Below are 17,794 nucleotides of genomic sequence, written 5' to 3'. Positions count from 1 at the left end.
TCAGCCTGTTTCCAGGTGTGGTGGCTGCAGCAGCATATACACAGTGGGGATTGTAACATGAGTGTGTGCTGATGCGTGGAAGCACACCCTTCAGGACATGGCAAAGAACAGAAGGATATATGAAAAGTGGCTATTTTTTGAGTTATTGCGGTGTGATCATTTTCCCTTCTAGACTGTGTTGTCGCCCCAACCTGCACTTTTCTAGCTTGTCCTTTATTTGATTATTTTTATGAATCCCCCTCTTAATTTGTGAGGGCAGCTGAGCTGTCCTGTCCTGGGATTTCAGGAGTTACAAATACCCCACAATTGAAACATCTTGGGAAATTCAGTCCTGTTTCTGAAAGCGAGGTAGGCACTTAATAGTCTAAATCCCATTACAAATAAATGGGATTCAGAATTGCTTGTGCCTTTTTTTTCTAAATGGAAATTTGGTCTCCTGCTTCCATTAAAAAAAAAAGAAAGATATGTGTCTCTGTTACTAGAAATTGTGCTTAAAATACAGCAGTTCTATAAGATGCTGGTTACTAGTATTCCTTGCATTGTATGATGGCTTACTTCTGAAGTGGGCAGAATTATATTATCCAGAGCTGCAACACTTCAGTCTCTTAGAATGTTTACAATAAAAATCTGATGCTGACAAGTATTGTGGAATATATTTATTCTCTTGCTGTGGATTAAACAATTGATTCTGAAAGATTAGAATTCCCCACCTGCCTTCTTGCACACTTCTGTTTTGCCGTGTCAAACAATATAAAATGAATACCGCACTTCCCTCTATCTAATTGAATAATTTACTGTAAATAGCTGTCATTTACTTTAGAGCAGTAGGGGATCATTAGCCAAATGGATGTGAGTAAGTCATGCCTTTAATGCGTTAGAGGGGCCTAAAATGGAATCATCTAAATGGGCCCATCAATACAGCATGCTGAATTAAGTCAGAGGCACTTAAAGCTTTAAGTCCTCTTTCTTGTAAATTACATGCTCCCTCGGCAGAAAGGTAATCAAGAGCTTGCATAAAATACAGCATCTTTGTTTCAAAGCTTTATTTTTAATAGTACAATTTAGATGACATGACTGGTAGGTATAACTGTGTTTTGGATTCCCCTTATTTTAATTACCTCTCTTCCTTTCCGATTGAAGCCTCCTTGCTTGCAAGCATCTACTTGTGCTGACTAATACTGGCTCTATTCTGTAAATAACTAAGATGAGCAGGTAATAATGTGTCACTTCTTGACTCTTTTGGGTATATGACCTGATAAGTATTTGCAGAAGTTGGTATTTTTAATATGTAATTTTAGAAAGGTCCCAGTCAATCTTAACTCCTGAATGTACAATATGGTTTTGGCTTATTTCTCTGCTGAAGTCTGTGGCGGGGTAGTTGGGTACTTTAATAAGTCTGTCCTTCTCATTGACTCTTCTGCCCCCATCTAGTTCTTCCATTCGGTTCCCTGTTATCCTGGAAAAGGCTGGTCTTCAGTTAAAATTGGAAGCCAAACTTTCAACGACATCCGAAGAGGGGGATACAATACAGGTAGCAACCCTCTTGCAGTGCAAGTCTTGATTCAAAAATTGTTTTAATTAATTGTAACTTTGGTAGTTTGTATTACCTGTAAGAATGTTCCTTTTTAAAGTTTACTGAGGTGCCTTTCAAGCTCAACCATTCTGTGATTATGTGATACCAGTTTTTGAGTCACAATGACATTGTGGGAACAAGTGGCACATGTTTTATGGAAAAAAAAAACAAACAAAACCCCAAAACCCAACTTCTGAGTTTTGACTTGGCTCTGTTTTACTCTTCTAATCTTTTAGGGGTTCTGGGATGTTAAGGTTCTTGACCTATTTTTCCATGTTTATTCCCTACTGAATACTTCTGAGTCATCTTGTGTCAGTGGTCAAACATTTAACTTTTTTTTTAAGCTTTTTTTGTACACTAGGCATTCCACTTCCACATGTATGAACTCTTCAATTCTTGGAATTAGATTTGTTTTTGAAATCAGCTTGAGGTTCAAGGGCTGTGAACAAATAAGAAAGCCCCCTTCCCCAATAATATTATTGCAAAGGTAATCTGGCACTGCACTGAAGAGAATAGAAGAATTTGATACACTGTTATTTCAGCATACGGAGAGGTTAAATAACTTGCTGTGTAGCTGGGATGGAGGTGGCGATGAACCTTGTGGTAAGCAGGACAATTTCCTTGTTCTCATTCCCTAGCTGTAACCAATGCCCTATGCTTCCTGTAACTGATTCCACCACCACCCCCACCTTCGTGAAATGTTGTGGATTTTTTAAGGTAAATTTTATCTTGTGCTTTGAAACTTTTCAGTATCTGTTTATGAACTGCTTTCACTTTTATTGAATGAGTCATGAGTCGAAAGCTATGTCCTGTAGTTCTATCATGAGTAATGCTTAGCATTTTCTTGAGTTCTCTTTTAGAAGACTATTAAATTAAAAGAAGAATCTGTGTTTTGATATCTTAATGGACAATTAGGTGGCTGAGTCTCAGAACTGCTTTACATTACCACTGCAGTAATTTAAATTTTTTCCTCCAATTCAAGGATGTCACTTTTTTTTTGTGTGTACATGTTGCTGGTCATAGCTCTCCATCTTTAAATAAAAACATTTCAGTGTTTGTGATTGCTGTACAAGTATTTATTCTGCTTTTGGGGACAAGCTTTCACTGAGGTCTGTATTGACCGTAGCTGCCAAAGCTGGCCTGTGTACACAAGCCTCAAGTTACCTACATGACATCCAAGTCATGGTAATGAATGTAAATAGTATATGGCTTCAGGAATCCTGTTCTTTCAACTGAGCACTGGCTGAGAGGTCATGGGCTGTTCCCCTGAATCCTCTGTGCTGAGTTTTGTCCAGATAATGTGTATCTAAAAAAAAAAAACATGAGGTCTCTACTGCTGGTGGGGCAGGCTGTCTCCCTGACTGCGCAGAGGGCAGATCCTTCCTCCTCTCGGATGCCAAGGCACTGGCACATCGGTTGATGGGTACTGGCAATACCTAGCAAGTAATTTGCCATACTTGGCCCTCAAGTAGTTACTAGTATAACGTAAGTGTAGTTGGCCCAGGCAGTTCTTTGGATCCAGCTGATGTAAATGTTGGATTGTTGGTATCATCTCTAAGCTTAGGCATCCTGACAATTATGAAAGCCATACTTGCAGGTGGAATATACACTCTGTCCCCATGAGGGGTTAGATGTGTGTGTGTGTTCTTGCTGAGGCCAATTATTGGCTTCAGTTACATTGGCAATATTGGGAGATGATGGGTACTTGGAGATGAATAGAGTTTTCTGAAGCTGAGAGTGAAAAATGCGGATATATGAAACTCTTAAACATGAAATTGTGTCTAGAGGTCGTAGATGGAAAAACGCTGGTATTTTAATAGTGAAATGAGCTCACTGGAGACATTTGGAATTTGTTTGACTCGTCTTGGCCTGTTCTTGCAAATGGGAGATGGGCTCCGCAGCCCACATATCACAGGTAACAAGAACAAGCCTGAAGTTTTCCAGGGCAATGGATCAGCTCTGTGGCATCTGCTACATTTTGGTGCATTTGCACATGAAACGGTCAACACTAGATTTCTGGGAATGGAAGTTTCTACAGAACTTTCGTGCTTAAATATTTCTTTGGTCTTACCAGCCTCATGTGCCTGGAGAGTTAGTAGTGCACAAGCTTGCATTGGAGGGAGAGAACAGACTGCTTTCCTAAATGTGAACCTGATGTGTACCTGTCTTTTTGACTTTCAGTGAAGTATTAATGAGCAAGTTCTGTGGTGTAGTCATTTATGACTACAAGGCTCAAGCCAAAATTGTGGATAAGATAATGAAGGTCACAGTTACATTTTTGTACGGGGAGGAAAAATAGAGTCTGGAATCTGAGAACTACTAAGCCGCCTAATTAGGAATTCATTGAATATGGCTGCTAATAGCAAAAGCTTGGCTCTGGGACCTTTACTTCCAGCTAATTCTGGTGTATGTGTCTCTACTTGTGCCATCATCACCTATTAAAACCTCATTATAAAATTAAGAAATATTTATCAAAACATTAGCCCTTTTCTGCAATGACGCTTGTAATGTTTAAAAGATAATTCTTCTGTTCTTTCAACATCAGTTTTTAGAAAATCATGAGAACCAATACAGCCGTCCTGGAACAGACTGCAAAGTAGTTCATCCTGTACTCAGAATTTGCGTGCCAGTTCCCTTGAGTAATATGTTACCAAACATCAGCTGAGGAGCACAGTCAGTTACTGTAGTTCAGCTGATAGATGTGAAATTGCTGGACTCCAGTAACTTGCTATGTATCTGGGAATTACTAATGAGAAAGAAGATATAGGCTGTAACTTGTATACCTTCTAAATTTGGGGCTTCACTAAGTTAAAAGCACTGTGGCATCTAGACAGTCATTTCTTAAATTAAGCTATGCAGACCCCTACTGAGCTACCATATTTGTAGGCATGGTAATGTGTAATACAGAATTATGATGTATATTACTCAATATTGCTATAAGCCAATGGAGGATGTTGTGTTGACTCTACAGCACAACTGGATTTTGAACAAAAGAAAAAAAAAAAACCACAAAAGGCCTAGCACGAAGCCTTCTTTGCTTTACACTAATGTTTTTGTCCTTGTACTGAGTGTAAGTGGCAAACCCTGAAGCTCTTTCTTTGCTATTTTCACTGAATCCTTACTGATCCTACCTTTTCATTGACGGACACATTTCTGGAAAAGGGCATCCAGTTTCATTCTGTCAGGACCAGGAATGTTATAAGCTCTCAGGTGTGGCATAGTTCTTCACATGCACATCCATCAACATCCAAACTTTACTTGCTAACAAACAATGCTCCTCTCCTTGTGTGTCTTTTTTGTTTTGTTGCGTGTGCTTTCCTTCTTGGTCCTTCCATACTAAAACTTCAGCCTATGAATTGGGGGGGCAGGGGGTAAACCATAAAAAAGCAAAACATATACACACCTCCCATCCCAAACAAACCCCCAAACCCCATGAAAACTGTGCCGTAACGTCAGATAATACCACTTGAACTTTTTTCACTTGGCTTTCTAGAGCTCTGAGGCCAGAGGCTCAGGAGTGCTCTCGACACAAACTGAGTGCAGCTCGGTGATTTGGAGCAGGCTTTGCACTTCCTGCTCCAAGCTTTTCACAAGACACAATGTGCTCTCTGGTGTAAATGAAATCTTACTTGTACAGGCTGCAAAGTTGCCCTGAACCTTTAGATTTGCTAGGGATTTCCAGATGTGCTCTGGCCATGTTACACCTGCCTCTGAGACACCAAATATGGGAACGATCCTACAGAGCAGTTCTGCCTCTAGTCCTGCTGGGGATTCCCTATCTGCTTTGTTACAGCTTTTTGGCTTGTTCACGTTGTTTAGTGCGAAGAACAGCGGGAGAAGAAAATGTCTGATTGGATACTCTTTGGCAATGGTTCAAAAATATAAATGCAGTATTTTCTCCTTAAAGAGAAAAAGTCCACTGCTGCTTTATTACTTGACGTTTATGTACAATTATAATGCCTAGGCAACACAGTTCTGCAGACAGGCTGTTTGGAGGTACTAATTGCAGTTATTAAAGGAAAAAAGCAAGAAATGGAAACAATGCTCAAATGTTACTGTAGCTCAAACATTCATATTTTTTGTGTATAGATAATTTCACAAACATACTCTGATTTAAATTTATCAGCTTGTACGAAGAAGTTTGTATTAGTCTACTGGATTTGTTGTCTCTATCTAGAAAAAACATGGTTAAAGGTAGAAACTGCAGTTAGCATGAAGATAGCCTAGGGGAAGAGAATCACTGTTCAGAGAGCTGGAATCCTTTAAATTAGGTAGCTCAGCCACACTTGTTTTACATGTTCCTTGGTGTGTGGTGACTCACCTTGCATGCTTGTCACTAAAATGGATCTCCTGTCCTTGTATTCTGAGATACCTTCTTAGCAGGCAATAACTTTGACATCTTTTATCTTCTTTGATTTTAACTTTTTTATAGCTCTTTGATGTCCTCTTTTTCTCCAATATATAGGGGAAAGGGGGAAAAATGTTATGATGAACTTCAGTGTTAGAAGTATAATGTTTATTGCTAATTGAGACAGAGAAGTTGCTCAATGACTAGAGAGACCTATTCTTGGCCTTTTGTGTTTGTGTTAACTTCTAGATAAATCTGTGTTTATCTGTATTGGTCTAAAGCTGGTTTTAAGGTTTTCAGAGTTATGACAAAAACAAGCAACTGGATATTAACTTTGTAAAATGAAAAACTTGATGGCTGCTGGCAAATATTCTGGAAATACCACCACTGTTTACCATGCAATGCCTTGTGATACTTCCAATAAAGACTTGGCTGGTGTGGGCTGTAACCTGAATTAATAATATTGTTTTGCTCATCTCTGTTAAAATGTCAGATTTTTTTTGTTCTTTAGAGGAATATCAATGTAAGTAAAGATGTCTTTCAGACTGCCTGTCTGACTAACTGGAATGGATATTAAGTAAGATGAAATACTTCCATTACAGAAAGTGGATTGTATACAAAGATGTGCAAAGATATTATTGTCATTTTTCCTTGCAGTGAGTAACTGATGTGGATCCTTGTTCTTTTCCCTTCACTGAAGTTGTTAAACACAAGGTTATCGTCCTCTCTGTGTACTTATTTACAGTATTAAACATTGGGATATTTGATTTCAATTTCTACTTGTCTCATGTTCAACTTTAGGTAAGTCACTTAATTTCTCTTTCTCCATTTCCTGCCTGGACAGGGAGATGATTTTCATTTATCTCTTTTCATTTCAAGATCCTTTTAGAATTTTTTGGTGTTTTTAGAGGGAATAATGAATCTTGGCTGTCATTTCATTACACTGAGAAGCCTCATGTTAACAAATAACAGTAAAACAGGGATATTCTGTAGGCATTTCTTCTGAGCAGCATAGTCTACACTTGTACAAGCTTGTATAAGGTAAGACGCAAAAATCTCCTCCTATTTTTCTTTGTGCCCTACACAGTGACTAGTTGAAGTAACAGCCCTTTTATTTCTGATCTTTGCACAACGAGACTGAGAAGATGCAAGGTCCCACCTCCTGTGGAGGAGACAAGATGAAGTCCTTTAGACTGGATGTTTTTTCATGTAGCTGTTCTGTCGAGGGTAAATCAGACAAAAGCAGGGGAATTTCACTTGAATTAGTTTATTGCCAGCCAACACAAACCTCTGACCTCTACTCTAGGTGTTGGGGGAAGGTGTGGGGGAGCCCCCAACGTGGCCTCGGCTGCTCTTATTTTCAGGGAGACCTGGGAGGTCGAGGTGGTGCCAGCAGCGGTTTCCTCCTGGTCCCCCTCATGGCGGCTGCAGGCTTTCCCCTTCGGGGTGGCTGCAGACCCCTCCTCGGCTCAGCCCTGAGGCTGCAGACCCCTCCTCAGCTCAGCCTGGTAGCCATTGCTGCTGCAGTGTGGTTTGGGCTGGTGTTGGGTTTGCCACTGGGTTGTTGTTTACCTCAGGGCTGGCTGGAACCGGTTCTGACCGGCGGGTGGCAGCTGGGTGCTCCCCTTGCAGGCGGTGCATGAGGACCCTCAGAGCTGCACCTGTGAGGTGCTGGATTCACAGATGGTGTGTCCCTGATAGCTGCTTTCTATCTAGTTGGGACACACGCACAAAAAAAGAACCCCACCTCCCCCCCAAAAAATAATGGAGAGGGGAGTTGTTGCTCAGTCTGGCAGCTGAGTGTTTCTGAAGAGAAAGCCCTCTCACCATGTAGGGGTCATCAATGCAGGTACTGCCACGGCCGAGGGCAACCTGCTGAAGAGGGGCGGTCTAAAACCCCTCTGTTTCTCTTCAGAAATACCTTCAAAACAAAGAGGCTGTGGCCAGGAACAGGGATGCCCCTGTTGTGAGTGTTTGAAATGAGACTTATATTGATGCAGGTGATGTCAAAATGGCTGTTTGGTTTGTTTTAAGCAGGGAGGGGGAAAGCACTATGCAGTCTGTCAGAAAGCAAGGGAAGCATAAATACAGAGGAGTTGTACATCTCAGCATTTTATGGTAGCAAGTTGCATTAATACTGCTCTGAGAACCAATAAACATTTTTATATGGTGATTATTCTGCATCACATAAAAGATAAAATATAGCTCTGGAGTTCACCAGCTTGCCACCTATTATTCAGTTCTTGAACCTCAAAAGCAAATTCTTTTCCAGCAAAACTGCCTCTAAAATGTTAATTGCTAGAAATGTGACCACTAATCAGTTTGCTCCCATAATACTGCCATCTATGTAAATTGGTATGCCTCTTCCAGAAGGGGAGATTTTTAAGACTTTCACTGATAAGATTAAAAAAAAGATGCCAACTAAGTGATTAGCCCAATGGCTTTTTGCCCAAAATAATTTTAAGGGGGAGGGGGGAATCTTAAAGACTGTTTTGCCCTTCTCTATCTCTTTATTTTAAATATTTTCATAATGTAGTCCATGATGATTTAAACTCCATCTTTCTAGAGATTTTATATTTAAATGGGAAAATTTGCTGAAGATACGTTGTGAGAAAACTCATGCCTTGGCCAGGACTGCCTGTAGCGCACGCAGTGGCAAATGTCTTACATTCCTAATCTCTGTCGTTATATGCATGCTTCATCATGGAGAAAGCTGGATTGCCTGGGTAACATGCGTCTATGCTTCTCCTTCCCGTGCAATCAGATCTTCTGGTTGAATTGCAGATATTCTACTTAGTGTGTTTCCATATCATCCACCTGATAAAATAAACAGAATGAACAAGCCGACATCTTGCTTTAAAAGCAGACTTTTGCATTGTGGAGATCGCACAGAAAAAATTGTCATGTTCAAGGATGATGTCCTGAAGGCTCAAAAACCAGAAAGTTGAATGACAGAATCAAACTCTGTATGCAGATAAATGACACCATGTCTTCAGGGACTGGCTTCAGATTTCTACACTCCTCCTCCTACCTTGATATTTGCAGTTGGCAATGTTGGAATTCTTCTGCAGTCTGAAGATCTACAAAATAATCTTCCCTGTCTGCAATTTTTAGGATGTTTTATTTGAACTGAGACAGATCTTTATCTGCCTCTTATCTTCCACCCCCTCACCCCCACCCCCCCAATTTCTAAGGTATAGCTGTGTACAGTAAGGCTAAGATGAGGAAAAATCCAGAACAGAAAAGAACTAGCACAGACTTCAGTTTCCATCAATAGCTACATTAGATAGATATACACACACCCCATACTCCTTTTTTATGTGCACGTGTATATTGTAACACTTTTATAAATATTTACTATAAAAAATATATAATGGAAAATATTTTAGAAAAATAATTGAATGTAATAATAGAATATATTTAAATCATAGTATGATTTGTGTCAGAAGGGACCTTATAGTTCATCTTGTCCGTGCCACAGGCAGGGACATCTTCCATTAGATCAGGTTGCTCAATGCCTCATCCAACATGGCCTTGAACTCTTCCAGGGAGGGGGCAAATGAATGTTATACAAATATATGCTATGTTATGCAAAATACATATATATTGTATATTTTTGTGTGCTTTTTTCTTGTGGTTTTATGGTTTCTTACATCTATGACACTCAGCTTAATTCTGAGTTGGCTCATACTGTTGTAATTAATACATGTCTGCATAAACCTGTTATAATACAAAATAACAACAGGATCCCGAGTCCTGAAAAGGTCACTGTGGAAAAAATTTGGATGGACCAGGCGTGTTGCCGAAGGACAGAGTGTATGTATTTACTTTCTGACCCATCACATAAATGCTGTCAGGATTTTGCTATTAATTTGATTTGTGGCATTCCATTAACAGTTATTCTGTGTACCAGGAGAATAATAACTAATGATTCCCAGACTCCCCGAATTGTAAAATAAGGGCAGGAGCTGTTCGGTAGAACAGACATTGTACTTTACTACAGACAGAAACTGTCCATATTAATCAAATGATATCTAATCTGAAATTATTTTTAGCTAATGACTTTTTATTCTGAGGATAACCATATTACTTATAGGTAACACGCTTTTCTAAGTCTGATGATTATTAATAATCAAAGGTTAGATGTGTGGATTTCTGTCTTTCAGAAAGAGAAACGATGCTCTTGATTGACCTTATTTTAAGGTTTCCTTAGTGTTGAAATTATAATGTTAGGGGTTAGAAAAGGGGGTGGTGAAAGTTCATGAATTTGCCTTTTGATTTAAGCCTTTACAAGGGTGGACATATGTGCAGTGAATGAACTCAAAAATTTGAATTTAATTGTGTGAGTTTCAGGGCTTAATTATTCGGGACATCATTTTGTGATGGAGAAATTCCTTAGGGCCTTCGGTACTAGGAGGAAATGAGCCACACTTATCGCACCCTGAATATGTGCTGCAATTAGGATATTTTTGGATGTGGATGTGTTTCTAACAGAATACCTGACTGCTAAAATCCTCCTGATTTCTACCTTGTTAAATATAAACTAACATGATGAATGATAGAAAAGAAATATAAACTGGGAGATGTTACAAGATGCAATTTGTTTTCCTAGCAGAAAGAACATCTCTTGTAGGATGCTAAAAAGCCACGTTGCACTGTAGAAGCTGCTCTCCAATGCTAAACAGACTTGAGCAAGAAGAGGCTTCCAGCAGGGAGTTCCTGTAAGGGAGGAGGATTCTGCTGTTGTGGGACCAGTGGTTTGATGGCTCCCAGCTGCACTGCTGTGCTGGCAAGGCATTGCACAGGTGTCACAGGTGCTACCAAGCCTGGTGTAATCTAGGATGAGACTCCTCCTTCTTCAATTTATGGATGGGTTAGTGTTGACAGTTTTTTAAGCTGTTTTTAGTTCTCTGTATCAACTGGCAGCACCAGGCCCTGGTGATTGTGTAGAAGAAAGTTACCTCTTCCTTGTGATGCGTTTTTGGGGGGTTTTTTTGGCCATAAAAGTCACATCCTCTACTGACACTGCACTTTCTGTAAGCAATGCTTACATACTGTTTCAGGTGTGATGCTTTGTTTTCTTCTCGTGCAGTAGTTCTCTGAAAGAAGCTTTTGGCGGACAGTCTTCGGGAATGAAATGTGGTTTGTGGTCTGCTTATGTACACCTATCTAGTAAGCATGAGGAAATAACATCTTAATTAATATCTAACAGTATTGACATGACAAAGAGAAAGATGAAGGACACAAGGAGAGTCTGCTGCCTTGAATGCATCTAATTCCACATGCACATACTGCTATCTACCCAAAGAATTAAACTGATTATAAGTCATTATTTATAATTGTGATACAAGTCTATGTGCAGACATCTCTTTATGTAAAATCCTATGTAAGGTATTAAAAAATTTGCCTTGTAGTCAAAGGAGGACAATTTCATTGTTTTAGCATGTGTCACTCAGGCTTGTACCAAAATGACCAGTATTGCGAACTAGAAGTAGTGTTATTCTTGGTACAAAAAACAGATGGCATCTCTGACCAGCTGTGGGCCTGACCAGTGGCCACTGGAGCCCTGCCAATGTTGCCTATTAGTATGTATATACTTAATAAATGTGAATGTATATATATACACAAGACATATAAATATATATGTTTTTATGAAATTTTAAGTCAGAGGGGCATCTTTTAAACAGTCATTAGGAGAAAGGTCTCTGGATTCAGGCACTGTTTTAGACGTGCAGCTCTGCTTGCTGCCACACTGTCTCCACCATCTGTGAGGAAGCAGCTAGTGGGAAGGATTAAGAGGCCTGTTGGCATAGGCTTAAAGGTTGTGTATCCTTGAGTATGTGTGTGGTCACGTGCATACCACCTGTTTTAGTTGTGTTATAACCCTTGTGTGAAAGCTATTGAACTTCCTGGTGCCTCTGCACAGAGGCTTAGACAGCCCTTGCAACAGAGGCTGTGCACATTGCCCTACCCATGTTTCGGTCCCTCAAAGAAAAAGCCTTGGAAAGGTTTTCATGGCAGGTTGCTAGCATATGTGTTTCTCTTACTGACAGCGTGTCTCTGTTGTCCTGTGTTTGCCAGAGTAAAGAAGCGTGTCTCTGTTGTCCTGTGTTTGCCAGAGTAAAGAAGACTTTGACCCTAAGTAGGATGTATTTTGCAGAAGATGGAATGTTTGATACTCTGAAATATTCTTGCTTTGACTTGGTGATGCTTAAGGCATCATCAACATGGTCAGCTATAGTAGAAGATGTTCCTTTTGGGAATGCTGACTAGAGTTCAACACTGTGTTGTGGCCTTTCGTAAGAAGCAGCAGCAACTAACCAGAAGGATTCATCACTCCTGTCACAGTCTTTACTAGCAAGTACAGTTTTCTTGGCCTTAACCAGAAAAGTGAATGAGAACATGGAAAACTGAACAACATCTGCAGCTGCGGACCATAATTGCCCAGGGCATGTGGAGGAGTCACTCTGAGCAGGACCAGAAGCCCATACCACATCAGCGACTGGGTCTCTGACCTCTCTTGTAGTCATGGGTTTAGGTGGGCTAGTGTGGTACTTTCCTGTCCTGGGGGTATAGGTGGTTCTCTGAAAGACTGCCAGGTACCCGGGGAGAGCATTTCCTCATGCTGTCAACATTAACTTGGGCTTAATGATTTGAGCTAATATCTAATTGTAGTCTTGAGACAGATTGTTTGTTGAAGATATTGGTGTGGCATTTTGTTATTGTTCCTGGAGCATAAGTGACCTATAAGTAGGAGTTGATCATGTTTTTAAAGGCTCTCAGCCATAATATAAATGCGTGTTTTGTGGGAAGACAGCGTATAAAACGCTGCATTTTTGTCAGGTTTCTAATTTACGGGGAGCAATGACATGCAATAATCTAATTTATGTCTGTGTACATTATGTCACCAATCACAAATAATGGAGTACAAGCAGATGTTTTGATTTGTATGTGTAGAAATTGTAAGTGGGCTGAGCTAATGGAGAAGTAGGTTTAGCTTGCCAGAGGGAAGCTGTTGACTTTGTTGGTAGCATAAGAATGTAAATCTTGTGCCTGATGTTGAGCAAAAGGGAATAGCTTGTGTCGGTGAAGTCTGTGCTTCTGCAGACTGACAGACTATTTCCTTGGTTCTTTATGTGGTAGGATTTAGGATGGGAAACTTCATCTTGGGTATGAAGACTTTATGCAGACATGTTCATCTTTGACTAAGGGTATCTTCTCAAATGAACATAGTAATAATCATGATAATTTCCAGTAGATCTGATCGTATGATTTTTTATATTTGGTAGTCTTAAATTTCTTCGACAAAAGGACAAAAAAAAATTACCTAGTAAAAATGAATGAAGGTCATTGATTTATTCCAGTTGTTAGTGAATTCTCTGCATAAGATACTAAATGTTTTAAAAAAAACAACAGTAATCTTGTTTTTCAAATCTTGGTGTGTCATGGAAGCATAAGGATACATACTAGTATTTTTATACTAGTGAATTCATACATATGAATTTTGAGGCACAGTCTGAAATATCAGATACTTGCAATCTTGTAAATCAGAGAATTCAGTAACACCTAAACTGCATATTTTTAATTTTATTAAAAAAAACCCAAACAGATTATTCTCGCATGTTTCAATATATTCCTGCATTAGATGCATGAACTAGGAAGATCAAGTTTTTTCCTGGAAAATTTGTAGGGTGGAGAGGAACGCAGGACAACACCATTACCAAAGCAATCTGTGGACAGGGCATGTGAGTGCATTACTCTGGTTGTGATACTTTATGTACTCAGGACGATGTTTGTGGGATCTTGGAAAAAAAACAAGGATATGCATTAGCAGTGAGATCAGTTTGCTAGGAAAGCTGCTGAAGACCACTCTGTGTCAATTAAGAGCAATTTGGAGTGGCAAAGTTCTTAAATGCTGGCTGACTCAGCTTGCAGAACGTAGCCAATAACCAAATGACAGAATTTCACAAGTGGCTACATCAAAAACATTTTACCTCAGTTGCTGACACAAACAGCATTAACTTCCTGTGTAAAGTATTTTCTCCAAAAGCGAGATCCATTGATCCCAGGTTTTTCTTCACATCTAAGAAAGCATCATTTCCCCACTGTTCCTGTCTCTTCCAAATTTATTCATCTCCTCCTTGTTCTTGTTGAGTCATGGGTCAATCTTTTCCATCAAGTATTTTGTATTAGTTCTTCCTCTAGCCACATGGGTGAGTGGGAATGACTTTACTCTTTCTGGTACAATTAATCCTCTCTGGTTTTTCTTGATAATATGCATTGATCTATAGAGGGTAATGCCCTAAAGTAAGATGGGGCTAATTAAAAAAGGAAGGAGACCGCACCTGTTCTCATTATGAAAATGAGGAGGCTCTCTTTCACCTTTTCTTTTGCGTCTTCCTAGTACATTAGTGCTTGGACCATGTCTCTTGGCCACCAGGTATAAAGGAAAAATGTGGAGGAAAAAGATGTGTACAACACTTCAGACAGATAGAGGAATGAAATTGTTTAATGTGGAAGGATCCAATACTTCAGTACCGTAGACATCAAGGGCCTTTCTGTAAACGTAGTACTAAATGACGCTGAAATCTTATGAGCATACACTTGCTATCTCTTGCAATCTTTCTCACAATAACCTGAAGAGTTACATTCATACTAAATGGATTTCCTCTAGAGTTCAAGTTAATTCAAAATAAATGAGGCTAAATAATAACTCAATAGTAATTCAGAAATGTTCAACCCAGATGCCCCTCACCTGTGTAGTCCAGGAAGTTCAGGAATATGCAAATACTATGCTGCTTATGCCATGAAATGTACTTAATGGCCTTGGTTATCACCTGGAGTTGTGCGGTAACCTGAGGAAAAGAAGACTTTTGAATTGGTTTTAAGGAGTTGGTTCCACAGATCAGCAGAAGAATGCCATATCACCCTGGGACTGAAGAGGCTTGAGTTTCGCTCAGCTTACTGAACTCCTGTTTGTTTTCTTTCTAGATTCCAGCCTATGGAGAAGTGCATATAAGTATAGAATAAATATGGCTTTTAAGGGTGAGGACCACTTAGGCTCCCTTCCATTACCTGTTCTGCGGTAAGTGGTGCACTATTCAGACTTGAGTGATTAAATGCCTGTAAGGTTGCAGCTGCACTTTCTTTTGAGGATCTGAAGATGCTTAAAAACTCATTTTTAAACTTGGTTTTAGGTAATGTTCATACAAAATGTTGAGAATGAAAGTAGGAATCTGGAATGCATTTCTCAAGGCATTTGCAAATTGCATACCTGCAGTCTGGTCAATCATGACAGTGAATAAGCAGTCCTCATTTTAAATGGATGATACATATTTGTAACAGAGATGTGAATGTATTTACTACATCAGTTCTTTGTAGTGATGGAAATCACTGGAAATCTCTTCACTCTGTGAAGACAGCTGAAAACTCTAAATACAAATTTCTTTAACCTGATTGACTTTCAGGTGTAGCTATGGTGGTAATATGAAGGTTATAGTATAATCTCTCCAGTCTGGTGCCTTGGTGCGACTGGAGATATTGGTGACTCTGATAGTCAACAGGTTTTTACATTGTGGCTGTTGGTTGGCACCTAGTAGCTGCATCTGTGTAGTATAGTTTTGCTTCTAGCATAATGGAGGCTCAATGAAAAGAAAAAAATAAATAAGGAATAAAATAACCTTCTGCATTTTCATAGAACTGTAGTCTTGATATGCAGAGCAACTGCCTTTGGGTGGCGTGTGTGCTGCTGAATGCAAGAATAAAATAAAAAATAAAAAGGATTAAAATGTCAGTCTTTTTCCTAGTCTTTTTACTTCAGGTCAGATTGTAAGTCTTTACCATAACCAATTGGCTACTGACACGCAATCTGAAAATGCAATGCTTTTCTTCATCAGGAATTTGATATTTCTCTACCTTTCCCTACCTAAGTCTTCCAGTAGATACTTTGACAATGCCATTAAGCTGACAGTCACAGTAAGACCATATGAGTATATTGTCTTCTGGAATAGATGTTATGTGGAGGAACGTAGCTTGGGGATCCCACATGGCAAGGTAACTGGTACAGTTCATTAGAATCTAGCCAAAACTTGCTTTGGAAATCAGTGAGTCCTGGAAGTCCTGAATAGCCAAGCATGGAGTGGGCTAGTATAAAAAGCAATGAGGTGTCCTGTCTCACTAGTTTAATTCTCTTCCATGGGATGGAACCATGACATATCACTTCACATGCACACAGTAGTGAAGACAGATTAATGACTTTGCTATGGAAATGCTTGGGCTAACCCAATGGTCAGAAAAGGTGCCAGCCATCCAGGTTCGTTGCTTGGCAATAGGTTCCAGAAGCTGAATTCTGGATCAAAAAGTCAAAGAGGTTGTTAAAGCCAACTGCTATTCCAAGAACTTAGGTTGCAAAATGGGCCAGTGAATCCTCTTATTGTAGTAGAAAACTGGCTGCAAACAGAACCAAAGGCTATGGATGGCAAGGGCTGCTCTGGGTTGATGGTAGAAAGTTTTGTTTGCAAATAGATAAACAGGGAAACTAACTACAGACTCTCTATGCTAGCAACCAGCAATGTGGCATAGTAATAATGCATGCAGCTCTTAGCAGTAACAGCAGCACAGAACTGAAAAGCACAAGCTAAAGACATCTGGAAAAGGAAACAGCTTGCAGATCAGTTCCGCTGCATTCAGGGAAGCAGAACTCTGCTGTGCTACATGAACAAAACCATGCTGCCTTACCTTGACTCTGCACTAAGGTGTGTCTTAGCACAAGAAGTGATCTGGAGAAGTCCCATATAGCAAGCACTATGTTTTGGCAAACTGCTTGGCTCCGCAGGGCAATTCTATATAGTGAAATTTAAAAATAAATAAATACTCTCCCCCATCCTCCAGTGAATAAGAAGGTCCTATTTTCTGTGTTTATTTTGAAAGAGAATCCTTTTTTCTTTTGATGAGGATAGTTTCTGAGAAAGCCCATGTAGGAAGGTCAGCAGACTGAAGTTGTCAGTGGTCAGACAGGTAAAGGCACAGGTTAGGCTGCAACTGAAAAAGATGAAATGTGTTTTTACCCTAAGAATTTTGAAGAAAGTACACAGCATGGACTAGATTAATAAAGTCCAGGAATTGTACAAAATGTTTTTCTCCGGATTAGAGAAAGGAATGCTATGGATTCTATAGGGAATTAAAAAGCATTGTCAGGTTTCAAAATAACCAACAAAATTTAAGGGTTGTTTATTCTTTATTGTTATGTAACCATGCCTAGGTTGTATAAATGTCTCAGGATTCCAGTTCACGTTCCTGCTTTTCATGAGGGACTTGAATTAACTTAGACATGCACTGTTTTGTCCTGGCACAGGGAAAAGGTATCACAGATCCAGCTGAGGTTAGTGCTGTGTAGCACCACATCCATGACTTGCTTTCTGTTTAGGTCAGAATCTTTCAGAAGTATAAGTAGACACATCCCCAAGCGATAATATTTGTCTCCATAGGAAAAGTATACCATACACACACAAACAGATTCCAAGTGTTTTCACAGCAGCCGTTAAAGTCAACAGTTACCTTCATGGCGTCATGAATTTAGAACTGGGTCCTGTGCTGCATGAATTGTTGTTTATACTCTTCTCTCCCTTCAGAATTTGTAGGAAATCACAGCTTGTATTGGAAAGTCTCTAGAGTATTGAGTCACAATGCTAGTGGTTTTCTAACATACAGTCAGAACTACTTTCCCTAATTGACATCTAGATGGCTATGGATACAGTATTTAAAACTACGCAGTATTCTGAGGGAAAAAGCACATTATTATTACAGAAACTTTATTTTTTGTTTCAATGAGTAAGCAACTTGAAATTAGTAATAGTTTTGTCTCTTAGGAGAGA

General features: G+C 39.5%; 1 protein-coding gene across 1 annotated transcript in view; it reads left to right on the top strand.

Moving 5' to 3' along the window:
* INSC (INSC spindle orientation adaptor protein) overlaps positions 1-17,794 on the top strand; it is a 159,450-nt gene that overhangs the window by 43,987 nt on the left and 97,669 nt on the right. The window contains exon 2 of the mRNA XM_075425762.1: positions 14,913-15,006. Within this exon, the coding sequence (XP_075281877.1) occupies positions 14,913-15,006 (94 nt within the window). The remainder of the gene's footprint in view (positions 1-14,912; positions 15,007-17,794) is intronic.

The sequence above is a fragment of the Opisthocomus hoazin genome, chromosome 7 (genome assembly GCF_030867145.1).
Source record: "Opisthocomus hoazin isolate bOpiHoa1 chromosome 7, bOpiHoa1.hap1, whole genome shotgun sequence".
In the NCBI taxonomy this organism is placed as follows: domain Eukaryota; kingdom Metazoa; phylum Chordata; class Aves; order Opisthocomiformes; family Opisthocomidae; genus Opisthocomus; species Opisthocomus hoazin.
This window is presented reverse-complemented; position numbering and strand designations above follow the sequence as displayed.